Genomic DNA, 17,436 nt, shown 5'->3' on the forward strand with positions numbered 1-17,436 from the left:
CTGAAAGAAGAACAGAAAATGCTGGGAAAACCCAACAGATCTGGCAGCAGTACACGCTCTAAGTCCACTATGCCTCTACTTTGAACTTGGATACATCTCTATTTATCAATCTATCAGCAATCCAAAATTACACTTGTCCTTACTGAAAAGAACAGGTTAGCATCTTCAGGTGAGTGGAGGTGAAAATCAAAATCAAAATCTTAATTATTGATTAACCTTTTGCACAGTTACTCAACAAAATGCTAAAATGTAGGATGAAGAAGCATTTATGGAAAACACAACACAATCCATGTAAACAGGATTCCTGTAATACCACGTTTTTATTTATTTAAATGGTACAATTTGATTTACAGGCAAAATGATATTAAACAATAATTTGCTAGGCATTTTGGCCACTGTGTGGGGTCAAAATAGGTCTTAAGGAAAGAAGTGTTCTCAAGTCACACCATTATAAAAAGAATGTGCAACACACAAAAGGAGACCTGGATAAAGATTACAAATATTGCGTCTTATAAATAAGAAATACTGTTTTATACATAAAATTGTATAAGTGTTGCACGTCTTTCCCAACAGTATGATGACATTTTATGGCAAAAGGCTAAAACACAAAAGGCAAAGGACAAGACAGTATGGATCTAGTTCTCATGGCGGAATATGCCTGGAGTTTGTTGTATTTTTTTCCACACTATAACGTTGATCATTCTGTGCATGTCTTTTCTACTGGTAGGACGTTAACCTCATACATTTGATTAATTGACTTCCTTACACGATAAATAATAAGAATGTATTACTGTTGCAAAAAGAAAAAAAAACCTGCTGTATCTGTGAAGTACAGTGTCAGGAGAGGCTGTTAATAGTAAAACTTCAAAGTAGAGATGTAGCTCCTTGCTTCAGACACGATATTTGGGAAAGAGCATGTAACCCTAGTCCTGCCCAGTGCTTATTAGATAAAGCCTGCACTCTTCATAGTAAAACAAATTCAGTGATAGTTTCAGGCACTAAATGTGCAATTATAAATGATTAAGTAATTAGCAATAATAATGTTCAGCAGTGATAGTAATTACACACATTAAGTTGGTTTAAAAGTGTTATAAACAAAAATGAAACAGGCAAACACTGGTGAAATTTTACATAGCCAGCTTGCAGAGGCAAGTCAATCTGGCTGGTATTGCAGTCAGGATAAAGGACAAAGGGTACAGCCTTTACTCCACCATAGCACGTGTTGGAAAAATAACAGCTCTGACCGCCAAACCGCTGTTCTCTCAGGTTTGTATAACAGACTTAATTTATGAATTTTCATCTGGGCAAAATGCAGGGAATACCCTTGCTTTAAAAACAATAGCTTAACACTGTGTCTTAACATGCTTGGATAGGAAAGTTGGAACGGGCGGGTGGGAGTGGTTGAAGGGAAGCATTCAAAATAACCCAATTTGAATGTTGTAAACAACATTTCCAGATCAGTAACAATCTTGAAGTGATTGAACACCAACTGAATTTAAAGAGCAGGAGCCCTAAACAGAAAATAAAAACTAAGCTGTGTATACAAGCAAGCAGAATACCACAGAAATATGCAAGGCAATCAGAAGCAGGTCTAAAATATGGTTACTATTGATGACAGGATCTTGAGGGTGGGAAGGTAACTCACAGAGCCAATCCTGAAACATTTATGGAGTATATTTACACAAAAAGAGACTCAACATTTCCTCATACTATTCCATGATAAAAAAAACATTCACACAAAAATATAACATTTGAAATAATTAATAGCACCAGTGTATCAGGTAATTTTATTTTCTTTTGCTACGCAATGTACAAAGTTGCATAGAGTGTCGCTGTAAAAAATAAGTTCTGCTTTTGACTTTGACATAGATGAAGCAGCAGTCTTGGGAACGGAAATATAGTGTAGTCCACTTAAAATGCACTGTGTAAGACACTGTTATGGGTCTTTCACTTATTCACAAAGTAGCTGAAAGTAAAGGAAGGAGGGAGCGGGGGAAATAAGTATTGCATAATTAATTCCATTTTCTAATGAGAAGACCAGCCTTCATGGTAAGTTAACCTGGTGAATACTGCAAACATTGTTCACAAAGTGGCTTATTGCTACTCTACAAGCAATGTGGTTTAATGTGGTTAGGAAGTGATGTGGTAAAAAGTTAAATGTTAATATGTTATCGATTCATAATCCTTCACAACTAGTCTGGTCATTTAAAAGGGAAAAATAGTACAGTACCCTAGAATATAAAGCCATGTTAATACTCAAGATGTGAATGCAATAAAGAACCAATGCCTCCAGCAGCAGGAGGAGAGGCAAACCTACATTAATAGCCATTTTTTGTTTTTGTTTTAACCACCATCATACTTAAGGCAGACCTTCTGCTTTCTCATTGCAGAAAGAGTCTGTATCTGCCCATCATGCAGAAAGGTCTCACAAGTCTAATGGTGTGGAGTGACTTAAAATCAGGTGCTTGGAGTGTGGCTTTCTCAGATTGTCTCTCCGGTATAGACTTGGTTCATCCAGGATCCTAGTAGCTTGCCATGTAGGTATGTCACTCGCACCCACCCCAATGTCCACAATCTTGCGCTTCATCCAAGCAGCTGCATTTGATGCCTGAGGAGTTTCATTTATGAGCCTTGGAATACTTAATATTGTGTGTCAGACATTGAAAAAAATTTGGTAATAAGGCAATTTCTGTACAGTGTCACTTTAGATTTTGGGTAGGGTATGGTGACCAATAAGGTGACTATGGGGTCTCCAGAAACTGGGTATTGTAACAGCCAGGAGGTAATGTTTGTTTGATGTCTTCTAGGTTTTTGATGTCTTCCAGGATATCTCGAATGTCTTGTTCATAGGTAATTATCGCATTAGCCTGCTCTTTTTCAGCCTTTTCTAAATCTGCCAACTTCCGTTCTAAATCACTATCCTTCATCTGATTCTTGGCATTTTTGAGAGTTTCCTCAATTTCTTTTAGTCGATTAACATCTACATTATCGAGCTGAACTGTAAAAAGAAGCGGTCAAAGTGATCAATATTCCAGTGTGACCAGGAAACAGCAGATAAATATACAAACTTCAAATTCAAACATCATAGTTCACGTCACACTGTGGAAGAAATGCTAATTCCAAATGTCATGGTTGAAGGTATTATTGGCTGGTAAATAAATAGGCACAATTCTATCTTACAATGCAAAGCAAAATCACAGAATTTACAGTGTAGAGGCCATTCGGCCCACCGAGTCTGCACCGGCCCATGGAATAAAGGACATTAAATACAATATAGAATCATACTTTGGACATTAGCCTGGGCCAAGTATATAAATAATACTTCACCCACTTCTGTAGGCACGGAATGTGTTCAAATTCAAGTAAGTAATTTATCACTACATTGTGAATTAAAGGAAAATAAACAGTGTGAGGTTTTATAAAATGGTTATGTTTTTAATTGTTTCTTTTAATTCATGGTGAAGTGGGGCATGTGACCTCCTGTTAGTTCTGCCTGGTGATAACCCAATGTGACCTGGTTACCATGGGACTGGGGACCCAGATCAAGTCCAAATGAAATCCAATTGCACGGTTAACATCAGTACCATAGACTTATTAACACAGACCTTGGACAGAGACAGGGGATGGCTCACACACCAGCAGGGTTGTCATGCACGCCAGAAAGAGTGGAAAGAGTTGGTGGGTGGGTAGGAAGTTAAACCTGTTACAATATTAAACTGGTTTCTCAATACTGCTGATTTGTTTCAATTAAAAGGAACATTTCAGGTTTAAAAAAAAACCAAGTTTCTCCCTCAAGATATTTCTTGTTAGCTGTTGGATTAGTTTGTGATGAAGCAGATACAACATCTGCTGCAGTACAAGTTTTTACAATGTGATGTACACACACTTTTCAACACTAGATGCACGGTTATCCTACCTCTACACATATTTAGTTTTGTAAACCAATGTTTCAAGACGTCCCTGCTATCTGGTAACATTCATCATCAGGTCCAAAGCCTTAATCGAGATAATGAAACTCAAAAACACCAATGTCCGATGTTATCAGGAGGTTTGTTTTAAAGCATACAAAAGTTTCACATCAAGCATTGTAAGATTATCTTAAAGGGGTACTGACCTTATTTTTAAATTAAAAATGGATTTTCAGGTATGTTGGCAAATTATCCTAAGTGTTTTATGAAATTCATATTGTTTTAACAGGGTATTAGAGACTACCATCTGGAAAATATAACTTGCCATGCTGCCACCATTGCACAAATAGATATAAACCTCGAATATTGCATTTACTATTACCTGAAACATTTCTTCAGGGACTATTTGTAGCTAGTCTCCCATAGAAGCCACCCTACTTGGGAGGACTTCCGGTACATAGAACACTACAGCACAGAACAGGCCCTTCGGCCCTCGATGTTGTCCGAAACCAAGATCAAGCTATCCCACTCCATGTCATTCTGGTGTGCTCCATGTGCCTATCCAATAACCGCTTGAAAGTTCCTAAAGTGTCCGACTCCACTATGACAGCAGGCAGTCAATTCCACACCCTAACCACTCTCTGAGTAAAGAACCTACTTCGGATACTCCTCCTATATCTCCCACCCTGAATCTTATAGTTATGCCCCCTTGTAACAGCTACATCCACCCGAGGAAATAGTTTCTGAACGTCCACTCTATCTATCCCCCTTGTCATCTTATAAACCTCTATTAAGTCGCCTCTCATCCTCCTCCGCTCCAAAGAGAAAAGCCCTAGCTCCCTCAACCTTTCCTCATAAGACCTATCCTGCAAACCAGGCAGCATCCTGATAAATCCCCTTTGCACCTTTTCCAATGCTTCCACATCCTTCCTATAATGAGGCGACCAAAACTGCACACAATACTCCAAATGTGGTCTCACCAGGGTCATGTATAGTTACAGCATAACCCCTCTTAAACTCAAGCCCCCTGTTAATAAACGTTAACACACTAAGTCTTCTTCATGGCTCTATCCACTTGAGTGGCAACCTTCAGAGATCTGTGGACATGACCCCAAAATCTTTCTGTTCCTCCACATTCCTCAGAACCCTGCCGTTGACCCTGTAATCCGCATTCAAATTTTTTCTACCAAAATGTATCACCTAACAATGTTTCTTTGCAGCCTACAACAGCCCTCCACCTCATCCACTACTCCACCAATCTTGGTGTCATCAGCAAATTTACTGACCCACCCTTCAGCCCCCTCAGTGAGTGGTCGCACATTTGGTGGCTCCTGCTCAAGGTGGACTTTGTTGGCCCTTCCCCACCCTATGGGGGCTCTTTGAGGGCAAAAGATGCGCAAGTGGCCAGAGATGGTAATACTCTTCTGGTGAGGCTGGCTTCTGGATCAGAGGATGGCAAATGCCACAAGGAGAGCGCAGCTGCAGCTGGAACATTTTTGAGGTGCGCCACAGGTTCAGATGGCGGAGGACAAAGGGGCAGCGCTACCCACCCAGTGGTCAACTGAGCAGCTGATGGAGTTTATGAATGAAAAATTTCAACACAGATGGTGGAAGCTTCAGAAGACCTGGCTAAGGTGGTGAAGCCGCTCAGAGCGGTGCTTGAGAGAGTTGGGCAGAGATTGGAGACTCAGGGACAGGCGATTCAGAATGTGAAGGAGGCGGTGAGGGAGCATGAGGAGCGGATGGCCTTTTTGGAGACAGAGATGGGGATGGTCTTGGACAGCCAGAAGAGGCTGAGAGAGAAATTGGAGGACCCGGCGAATCGCTGCAGGAGACAGAGTTTGAGGATCGTCGGGATGCCCGAGGGCAACGAGGGAGTGGAGGTCGGCAAGTACGTGGAGAGCATGCGGGAGCAGTTGATGGGGTAGGGAGCCTTTGACCTGTCCCTTGAGGTGGATCGGGCACACAGAGCCCCGAGGAGGAGGCTGCAGGTAGGTGAGCCGCCGAGGGCGATGGTGCAGCTGCATCATTTCTTGGACAAAGAACAAATTTTGAAATGGGCGAGGCAGACCTGGAGGTGCACCTGGGAAAGGAGTGAGCTGCGGGTCTACCAAAACCTGGGTATAGAGTGGGCGAAAGGGTGAGCCGGGTTCAACCGGAAAAATGTTGCCGTCTTTAAGAAGGGGGTGAAATTTGGGGTTTTGTACCCTGCCCGCTTGTGGGTGACACATCAGAAACAGGTGTGCCAGTTTGACTCGCCAGAGGAGACCATGGCCTTTATGAGGGACCATGGACTGGGAGCAGTGCGAGGACATTGAACATTGGAGAGGAGCTTTGCGTTTATGGTAGAATCTATGGGGTGGGTTTTGACGGAGGAGCGGCGATAGTGAGTGTGCCTTTTGATCTTCTTTGTTTGTTGGTGGTTGAGGTGGGGTGGGGGTGTGGGAGGTCACAGGCCTTGGACCTCTATGCTAGCTGGGCAGGCTAGTTAACAACAGAAAGGAGTTGTGGGAGGGGGATGGGGTTAGTTCTTTATTTGGGGATGGAGGGAGAGGGTTGCTGACATGGGTGCGGTTGATGTGGCGCAGTTGGAAGGGAGAGATGGTGGTGGACATTGGAGGGTGGACCAGGAGGGGTGCGTGATACAGGCTGGGGCTGGCTCAAGAAGGGGTATGTATGGCTGATCGGCAGGGGATGGGGAGGGGCATATGTTCACATATCTGAGGAGCTTGAAGGCAGACATGGTGTTTTTACAGGAGACACACATAAGAAGTTGTGGGATCAGACGAGGCTGAGGAAGGGCTGGGTGGGGCAGGTGTTCCATTCGGGGTTGGATATGAAGATGAAGGAAGTGGCGGTGTTGATCAATAAGAGGGTGGCGTTTCAGATGGGGAACATTGTGCCCGAGTGTAGATTTGGGTGTAGATATGTGGGGTCAGTGGGAAACTGGAAGGTATGCCGGTGGCTCTGGTAAATGTTTACGTCCTGAACTGGGATGATGTGGATTTAACGAGGAGGGTGTTCGGGAGGATTCTGGATTTGGACCCACACCGGTTAAGGGGGAGGAGGGGGGGGAGACTTTAATACGATCCTGTACACGAGTCTGGACTGATCGAGTCCGAAATCGTCGATGGCGTTGGCCGTGGCTAGGGAGCCGAGAGGGTTCATGGAGCGCATGGGAGGGCAGATCCGTGGAGGTTTGGGGGGGCCAAGGACGATGGACTTTTCATAGTTCTCCCATGAGCACAGGGAGTATTCCCAGATTCACTTTTACGAAATGGACAAGGACCTGCTGGTGGGGGTGGCCGACTCGGGGTATTCAGAAATCGTGATCTCTGACCACACGCTGCATTGGGTGGATTTGTGGGTGGTTCAGGGTAAGGCTCAATGGCCTCAGTGGAGATTAGATGAGGGACTGTTGGTGGGTGAGGGCTGCCATAGGGTTATGTGGAGGTGAATGATAGGAGGGAGATCACAGTCGTTACGTTGTGGGAGGCAGTCAAGGCTGTCGTTAGAGGGGAGTTTATTTCGATTCAGGCATACAGGCAGAGGGTGGAGTGGTAGTAGAGGGCAAAGCTAGTCGATGAGAGGGTGGACTGGACGAACTCGATGGTGCCGCAGGCGGGTTTGCTGAAGGAGATACTGGCTCTAGATAGGGAGTTCAGGTTAGTGTCTATGAGGAAGGCGGTGGGGTCGTTGCGGAGGGCCAGAGGGGCAGTGTATGAGAATAGGGAGAAGGCGAGTAGGATGCTGGCCCAACAGTTGAGGAATCAGGCAGCAGCAGGGGACGAGAGGAGTAAGGTCGTGATGGACCTGGAGGGGTGAATGGGGTATTTGAGGCCTTTTACAGGAGGCTCTATGAGTCAAGGCCCCAGTGGGAGAAGAGAGGATAGGGCAGTTTCTGGATGGGTTGGAGTGTCCCCAAGGTGGCGGACGGGTGGGTTCAGGGCCTGGAGACCCTGATTGGGCAGAGGGAGGTGATGGACAGCATAGGGGCAATGCAGGCAGGGCCGGACAGGTTCCCAGTAGTTTTATAAATAGTTTATAAAAGGTTTGGGGCGGAGCTGGGGCCACTGCTGGTGAGGATGTATAATGAAGTGAGGGAGTTGGGCGGGGGGGGGGGGGGGGGGGGGGGGGGGGAAACTCCCCCCTACATCGCAGGCTTCCATCTCCCTGATTCTAAAAAAGTATAAGGACCTGGGCAGAGTACGTCTTACCACCCGATATCGTTAGTGAATGTTGATGCTCTGCTTTTGGCGAAGGTACTTGCATCACGGATTGGCGACTGTGTGCCACGGGAGGATCAGACGGGTTTTGTGAAAGGAAGGCAACTGTCAGCGAACGTACGAAAGTTACTTGATGTCCTCGGTTGAGGTAGTGGTGGTGATGGATGTGGAGAAGGTTTCTGACCGGGTGGAGTGGGCATATCTGTTCGAGATGCTGGGGTGGTTTGGGCTCAGGCAGAGGTTTTGGGGGGCGGCAAACATAGGGTTTCACTGTAGGTAGATAACTTGTTATATATCTCAGACTCTTTGGCCAGCATTGGGAGGGATTATGGTGCTGGGTGGCCCGCAAATCATATCCACATGTTCTGGGCCTGTCCAAGACTGAGGGGATTGTAACAGGGTTTCTCAAATGTTATGTCTGAGGTTCTGGATATGGGGATGGCGGTGAGTAGGATGGCGATACTTTGGTGTGTCGGAAAACTCAGGAGTCCTGGGGGAGGGGGAGAAGAGAGAGAGAGAGACAGAGACAGAGAGGAGAGAAGAGGGGTGGAAGAAAGGCTTTGACTCCCTGACAGCTGCGGATGCATATTGTTGTGCCGGCGGAACTCGGGAGCCACCAAAGGCAGTGGTGCGGTGTGAGACCTGGCAGAATTCTTGTGGCTGAAAAAGATCAAGTTCGCTCTGTGGGGGTCGGTAGATGGGTTCACCCCGAGGTGGAAACCGTTCATTTATATCTTCAAGTGGGACTAAGGGGTCAGTGGGGGGAAAAAAGAGGGGGTAAGGGAGCTAAAATAGGCAAGGCGGGACGTGGCAAGGGTTTGGGGTCAGGGGGGCTGGAGGGTTGTGTTTGTTTAATGGTTTGACGTGCCGATCTTCTGATATACTGTGTATTTTTGTGAAAAAGCCTTGAAAATAAATATTTTTTCAAAAAGAAACCACTCTACTTGCATCACCTGCCTATAGCAGCCTGATAAACTTGTGATCAATTACACGTGTTTAGTTGTTTTAAACTCACAATCAACTTTTTTTGTTCAATGCTGCAACCTTCGCATAGATGGAGAAGTCAGATGGGATTGGTGCTGATGAAATTACTTTCCTGGCCTGTTGGCAGGAAGTTGTTCACTGCCGAGGCTCATGGGGACTGCCGAGGCTCATGGGTTTCTGGCAGTCTCTGCCAGTAAACTGCTCGCTGTTAATGTCACTGGAGACAGCGCAGTCCAAAAGCAAAACTTTTGTTGCGCCTGTAACCATTTTGCTCATACTTGCTGTCACCTATAGAAGCATCTTTAGAAAAAAAAATTACAAATATACAGGAGCTATAGATTGGGAAATTTTCCCATATAACAAATGAGTGAAATAAACTGGAAATCACCCAAAGGGCCAGCCTTTACCAGAAATTAAAATTTGTCCACATAATGCACTTTTGTTCTTCATTTTATCAACACAAGTTCAGTAATACCTACCCAGTTCTGTCAACAGCTTATTGATGGTATTCAGCACACCCTGCACAGCTTTTTTGGCCTTTCTTGCCTGCTCATCAGCCTCTTTTGCAGCTTGCGAAGCCTGGTGGAACATTGTAATAATAATCTTTATTAGTGTCACAAGTAGGCTTACATTAACACTGCAACAAAGTTACTGTGAAAAGCCCCATGTCGCCATATTCCAGTACCTGTTCAGGTACAGAGGGAGAATTCTGAATGTCTAATTCAACTAACAAGCACGCCTTTAGGGACCTGTGGGAGGAAACTGGAGCACCCGGAGAAAACCCACGCAGACACGGGGAGAACTTGCAAACTCCACACAGACAGTGACTCAAGTCGGGAATCGAACCTGGATCCCTGGCGCTGTGAAGTAACAGTGCTGACCACTGTGCTACTGTGCCGCCCAGTGACAACAGGCTTAAGAGTTTGAAAAATACATCTCATGTATTTCTGGTCCGATGTAATCAAATAACTCGTCAAAAATCATAGCAACAGTTATTTATGATGTAGGTTATGTACTACTGCATTTTAAGAGTTAATTCAGAAACTTGAAGACCCTCACCATATCTGCCATCATCATGTCTTGGTCTGCTTCGCCCTTTTTCTCTGCAAGTTCATCCTCTGCTTCCTTCAGTCGTTTCATCATGTCATTTACTTCGGTCTCCAAGGCCATGGCATCAGTAAAGGTGCCATCAGCATTCTGCTTGGTGTTAGCCGCATTCTACAAAGAAAAATATTGGCCAAGGATTTAACCAACACTCAGAGGCTTTGTTTAATTAAAGGGCTATGGCACAAGTGAAATGGTCTGGTCATGCCTGGACTTGTAGTGTTTCTTTCAATAAATATTGAAAAAACCTCAACTTGATGAATTGGAATATTCACACCATTTGTTTCAGGAAACACATTTGTCCAGAACCCCTTAATTCACCATAAAACTTGATAAACAGCAGTGTGCACAGAATTAATTCAGTTTAACCAGCTATGTTGCCTTTTCTTTTAATTGCTTAAATTCTAATGCTGAAACCATCTAAAACATACAGATCTGATTCATTGGATATTTCCGCTTATAAAGATTAATAGTACACACTGCAGTCAGAGATTTCCACCTTATTATGAATATGAGAAAACATCTAATTCCTATACATATATGATCAATTGTCATTCTAAATGGTAATAAGATCGGTGCAATGAGTGAAACTACCCAGTATATTAAAAATATCATTTTTAGTTAATTTGAACATGCAACTTCATTAAGGTCCTCATAAGACATTGAGGTACTAGAAATATGTAACATAAAACTGTACAGAAATTAGTTTTAAAAATTTCAAGTACCCTAAAGGCTAATCCAGTTGAAGTATCTGCAGACGCGCATCATTCTGAGTTGATCTTGTAGAACTCATGTTTGAATACATACTGAAGCAATTTAAATACAGTGATTTTGCAAACATCCGAAGGTGACAAAAGGTACTGGACCAAAACTTTCTGCTGGTATCACACACCTGGCTGCTCTATGTAAGAATTATAGCTACTGAAAGCAGACTACAAGAAAGATCAACAGGTTTAATATAATTCTCAATCACAACCGTCTGCACAAAATTAACACCTTGTTACCTCCTGTAAGGCTTTTGCAATTTGCTCTGCATTCTCAGCTTTTTTTTTGGCTTCAGAAGCATCCATTCTTGCACTCCCCAATGCATCCTCAGCCTGTTTCGTCTTTGCATTGGCATCATCAATGGTCTTCCTGATGACTGGTATTTTTTTCAAAGCTTCTTCGGCTGCGGTCTTGTTGTCATTCACTCTCTTGTCAAAATCTGCACAAAACAAAATCATTTTGGCTACTAACACTTGGATAGGATTCAAAACAGCTGCTGTTCCCTTGGGTAATAGTTATCTGTTTATATGCTCCCTCTTAATCACTGATAAGATTAGTTGCATTCTCCGCTCTACTCTCCAGAGTAATTTTAAATAGAAGTGCAAGTCCATTTCATTTAAAAATTCTTTGGGGAAAAGGGTGTGGGGGAAGTCAGGAGCAGGGGTGGGGGGGGGGGGGGGGGGGCGTGTTAAGAAGGAGAGACAAAGGAAGGGAAGATAAATGAACATTTGCTAAGGTTACTACAGGTGGATCCAAAATATCAGAGATGTATACCAATCTGACCAGGAAAGTCTGGTACAAAATATTATCGTTATGGCGTATGTATTTGGTTACTACATCTGTAACATTTTCCTCTAGTTGCACAAGTGACAACAAAACTGTCCCGTTACGTGGTAAGCCTTAAAGGAAGACATCTAACCAATATGTGAAATTAATAGAAAATATGAAGCACCTTTCATGTTTTTGGGATGTACCATAGTACTTCACTGTCAATTAGATATTTTAAAATTTCAGTCAGTTTTATTTGCAGACACGCAGAAAGATTCCCACACCATATATATGAATGATCAGTTAATCATTTCTGGTGATGTGGGGTGATGGATAAATGTTGGGCAAGGGAGGATAATTCCCTACTCCTCTTCAAATTATGACATGCGATCAATTTATGCCTACCTGAATAGACAGACAATAAACTGGCTTACTATTTCACCTGAAAGACGGCACCTTCAATAAAGCACCATGCCCTCAGTGTTGCAAGTCCTTTTATTTTCAGCTATTAAAGTTATGGAACTTTTATTCCAAATTTCCCATTGAGATACATTAGAACAGAAAGCAACCAAAATAAACCTGGGAATGATCCAAGAGGTAACAACATACACCAGTTTTAGAAACTCAGTCACATTGACCTAGAACGTTGTGTAACTTTGAAGTAACTGGAGCCCGAAAGAAACTAGAGTTTCAAATACCAATTGTTCATTGTACAAATATTCCCTATTCTCTTTCCAGCATCTTCTGAAGACAGCACTTGTTGGAATTTAACAGCCTCATATTAACACAATCAGTTAAACAGAAGAGGTGTCTGCATCTTGGCTTAATCAATTTCTAGTCAAGGGCCTTTTTGTTGGGTGTATCATACTTCATTATACTCAGAATATCAGTTTACCGACCTTGTAAGTTTTTGAGAATATCCTGAGCCTCCTGCAGTGTAGCATTTCCTTTCTTGGCAGCATCTTCAGCCAAGGCTTTAGCAGCATCTGCACGGGCTAGCAACTGGTCAGCAGTCTTTCAGATAGAAAATAGTCAGAATGAGTATCTCCGCGGTCAAATATGGATTCCAGACTAAATAATTGAGCAACTTGCCATTTTATTTTAAAGCTATAAACCTTTGGTTCCACTATTATTATCCATTTGGTTATCTTATTCAAATTTTGCATACCCAATATTTATTTAGTTTCCAACACTTCAGTATTTACACCTTAAGTGCAAGTTTCTCCAAAATGAACAACTTATTTTAAGCATATTCAAAGTAGTAGAGGGAGGTCTTAATTTAGGCATACTTGTTGTCCTCCTCTGCACGCTTTCTAAACATCTATTGGCTGTATGGATCAAAACTAGATCCCATTTGTGGATGAACCAAGCCCGTTTACAACCCAAAGGTGGATTTAGCTTTGCATTTTATTTACCAAGTAGAAACTTGTTTGGTTTCCCCATAGTTGGTTTACATTGATTTTGAACCTTTAGTGGACCCAGTCACCAGCCCAAGTTCCTTTCCAGCCCTTTTGATTTAGTGGGCACTCATGCATGGCGTATACATGACTTACGCTTTCTGACCCCTTGTGCACAAGACAGCACTTGTCTACACTGAATAGCATTTACCATTTATTCAACAGCTTACTTTATCTGAAAATCAGCCAAAGTCTCCTTACTGCCAACGTTTGCACACATTTCTGGAATGTAGAAACTGGAATTTGAATAGCCAACGTGTTGATGCCCTCAAAATTATTAAAAATATAATCAATATTTTAAAAAAAGCAGCTCCAGGAAATGTTAATCCCCTGGTTCCAATCGTAACCCTCTCTCATGTAATTTTGTTCAATTCCCAGTTAATTATTTCCCCAATACATTGGTGACATCTAATCTCTCCAATTATTTATTTCAGTAGATCTTCAGAGGTTTTACGATTAATTTAATACTCAATACTTCCTCAAGTAACAAATTAATGACACAACCTTTACTTTCTACAACCTCCGAGACGCATGTCAAGGAAACATTTAAGAATTTGCCACCATTCTACCTTCCATATAGGCCTTTGGTAATAGCCAGTCATTAAAACGTAACGTGTTATATTCTCATCAGTGTCCATCTATCATTATACATCTGAAGAATTGCATGCCCTATTCTTGAGGTCAATCTCAACATCTCTTTCTCCTCTTGCTCACTCTCTTTTCCTCTTCTCCCAACCCTTTACTATTCAACATTTTACTATTGGAAAGGAAAAGCAGTGAAAGAAAACTGAAAGAAATATATATAATTTATTGGTGAGAACAATGGAGGTGGAAATTAACATTCTATAAATGGGGAAAAGTTTGGAAGAAAATAAGTACACAATCTTCGAGTTAAGTTTGCAATCTTATACAGCAACAAACCTGGAGTTTGGGTTTTACCTGCTGTTCGGTTCTCCCTTTTTCCAAAAGACTCTTCACTTCCGTTTCCTTTGCTTTCAGGTCATCCCGCATATCATTATAAGCTTTCACCTTACTGTCGATCAAACCATCCAAATCTGCTGCATCCTTTTTTATCTTTTCTGCTTCGTTCTAACAGACAGGATGTTATCAATTTCAGTTTTCACAGGACACATTTACTTCCCCCAACACCACTCTCCCCATAAAGTACAATTGCTTGTGCAACATAATCTGCTACTTGGTGTTACTGACACACATCCTGGGGCAATTTACCCTCCAGTTTCACTTTCAACACGCATATCTTTGTTTGTCACTTCTCGCCCACGAGCATCTGACAGAGTGATCTTAATCAATGTATTTTTTAGGAGACAGATCTAAGCCCTTCCAAAAGTACTGGGCGGGATTCTCCCATTCGGCGGTAGAGTGTCCACGCCATCGCGTTTCACGACGGCGTGAACGGGCCGCTGGGAGGGTCGGCCTGTGGGTGGGTGGGGGCGGGGTTGGGGGGGGGGGGGGGAAAGAGACTCCGATGGGGCCTGGCCCGCGATTGGTGACCACCGATGGCGGGCCGGCCTCTCGCTCCCCGCTGGGAGTACCAATTCTGGCCCCTACAGGGGGGCAGCACAGCGCTAGAGCGGTTCATGCCACTCCAGCCTCCCATCCCAGCATGAACTGTTCACCGCGGGATCCACGAATGCGCAGTGGGGCCAACACGTGCATGCGTGATGGCCTCCCTCAATGTGCCGGCCCTGACGCAATGTGTCGCGGGTGTTCAAGGGCCGGCGCGTAAGAAAATAGGCCCGGGGAGCGAGAGGCCGGCCCGCCATCGGTGGTCACCAATCGCGGGCCAGGCCCCATCGGAGTCTCTCCACCCCCCCCTCCCTCCAACCCCGCCCCCACCCACCCACAGGCCGACCCCCCAACCCTGTGCGCAGAGTTCCCGCCAGCTGCGACCAGGCGTGGACGGGGCCACCGGGACTCTGCTTTTTTAGAGCGGCCACTCGGCCCATTCAGGCCGGAGAATCAGCGGCCCGTGGCTGGCGATGATTCTCCACTCTGCGGAGAATCGCATGCCGGCGACGTGGCCCAGTTGTGGGGTTTCTCTGGCCCGGCCCCGGGCTGGGAGAATCCTGCCCACTGTTCAGCCCACATCTACAACCCACAAAAGGCAATGTTTAACAAAAGAAAATACAAATAATGCAGAAATCTAAATACCTCTAAAGCCATGGTGTCCACAATAGGCAAACTCGTCAAATTGGCATAGATCTGCAAGGCTTTGTTACCAGCTTCTTCTGCCTCACCGTGTACTTTGGTAGCTTGTCTTTCTAGCTCTCTGGACATATCTTTTGCTGCATCATACCTAGTTGCGAGTGTCAGATCAGTTAAAATACAACATGTAACGAGGAAGAACCAGTAATACCTCCTAAATGTTCGGATATACCGTATGTCATGTGAGAGTACCTTTAAGAAATGAGTGTTTATAAATGGATGTGTATATAAATATCTGTAGTGAGAGTACCTTTAAGAAATGGGTATTTACTACTGCAGTGATGTCAGAGAGTGGGTGGAGCTGGGCTGTCCGTCAGCTTTTTACTTTCGTTTTAGGCTGTTTGCTGCAGGCTGTGTTTTAGTTTCGTTTTCAGAGCTGGATAGTTGCAGTCACAGCCAGAAGGTGTATGAATCTTTCTCTGTAATCTAAAGACAGTAAATCGATCCTGGTGATTTAAAACTAACAACAGTAGTGACTTTAACCTAATGTGCTTCTGGTAAAGGGTGTTTTAAGTCTCATGGATGTTAAAAGAAAAAGCTTAAAGGATTACTTAGTGTTGTGGTCTTTGGGGGTTGTATTTGAATTAATGGTTGCTAAGATATTCACTGTATGTTTTAAAAAGGTTAAGTTGAGTTCATAGAATAAACATTGTTTTGCTTTAAAAATACTTTTCCATTTCTGCTGGACCACACCTGTAGAGTGGGCCGTGTGCTCCACATACCACAATCTATGAAAAGTTGTGGGTCAGGTGAACTCCATGATATACTTTGGGGTTCTCTAAACCCTGGCCCATAACAAATTGGGTGCTCGTCCGGGATAAAAGTCTATCTATTGGATTGGCTTAGTGAACTTAAAGACAGTGAGGAGTGAGCATATTGTGGGTGCTTTTCAGGTGTGGTATTTTAGTTTAAGTAGGGAGTGTGTTGTGGACAATGGCTCTTTCAGAGGCTCAGAAGTTTTTGGGGTTCTCTAAACCCTGGCCCATAACATGTAGTACACATTTTTTGACTCCCCTATTCCGGGCGGCACTGTAGCACAGTGGTTAGCACTGTTGCTTCACAGCGCCAGGGTCCCAGCTTTGATTCCCGCTTGGGTCACTGTCTGTGCAGAGTCTGCACATTCTCCCAGTGTCTGCGTGGGTTTCCTCCGGGTGCTCCGGTTTAACTTCATTGCAGTGTTAATGTAAGCCTACTTGTGACACTAATAAGGATTATTACTGAAGAACCTTTTTTGAAACACAACCAATACATAGTCCTTGCTGGAATACACTTATTTTAAAGGTTCCTATCACACAAAGTTAAGATTGCTTCTGAAATAGATGAGTAACTCTTCAATATCTGCACTAATCACTGATTAACAATTTCCTTCAAAATCCAATACCAACCAGCTACATGTTATTCTGTTGCTAAAGATAGAATTTTTGCCTATTCTATTGATGTGACCAAAAGTGCTTGGCAATTTACCAAATGGTCAAACATTACACCAGCTCTGGCAGTTTCTCCCCCTCCTTTGAGCCATTGCACCCCAGTTCACCTGAGAGATTTTTGTAGACTGGGGAAAACAGAATGACATGGAATGTGCTCAACAGGCACACCTATTAAGACCTCCTAGAAAAATTAACACAGTGTGCATTGCTCAAACACTTCGTAGCCTCTAACAGAAGCATGACCATGAAAAAAGTAAATGCCCTCCGCATGGGAAACATCATTCGTTGGATACATTTTCGAACATATTAGCCCCATGCAGAAAAAAGGTTTGTCCCATTAGTATTATGTATTGTGACTATTTGAGGAGCTCCAAACCTTTTTGGGGCCTCTCAATGTTTGCCAATTAGCACTATCTTATAAGTTTGTTGCTTTTCTCTGTTCAGAGAGTTTTCCAATAAAAAGCTGGCAACTTTCCATCCACAGCAGGTTTCTCAGTGTTCAGGAGGAAACTCTTATTGACAATCTGTTGTAAGGTGGTACAGAATTGATTCAAATGTACACGCGCCCGCA

The 17,436-nt window shown here is 43.6% G+C and overlaps 1 protein-coding gene across 1 annotated transcript in view; it reads right to left on the bottom strand.

Annotated features, from left to right (window-relative positions):
• Positions 1-301: 301 nt before the first annotated feature.
• Positions 302-17,436, bottom strand: part of lamc1 (laminin, gamma 1) — a 342,939-nt gene continuing 325,804 nt past the window's right edge. Inside the window, exons 22-28 of the mRNA XM_038794612.1 lie at positions 15,385-15,529; positions 14,152-14,301; positions 12,655-12,769; positions 11,227-11,426; positions 10,178-10,336; positions 9,598-9,697; positions 302-2,998 (exon numbers count right to left, since the gene is read on the bottom strand). Of these exons, the coding sequence (XP_038650540.1) occupies positions 2,742-2,998; positions 9,598-9,697; positions 10,178-10,336; positions 11,227-11,426; positions 12,655-12,769; positions 14,152-14,301; positions 15,385-15,529 (1,126 nt within the window). The 3' untranslated portion in view covers positions 302-2,741. The remainder of the gene's footprint in view (positions 2,999-9,597; positions 9,698-10,177; positions 10,337-11,226; positions 11,427-12,654; positions 12,770-14,151; positions 14,302-15,384; positions 15,530-17,436) is intronic.

The sequence above is a fragment of the Scyliorhinus canicula genome, chromosome 4 (assembly GCF_902713615.1).
Source record: "Scyliorhinus canicula chromosome 4, sScyCan1.1, whole genome shotgun sequence".
Lineage (NCBI taxonomy): Eukaryota > Metazoa > Chordata > Chondrichthyes > Carcharhiniformes > Scyliorhinidae > Scyliorhinus > Scyliorhinus canicula.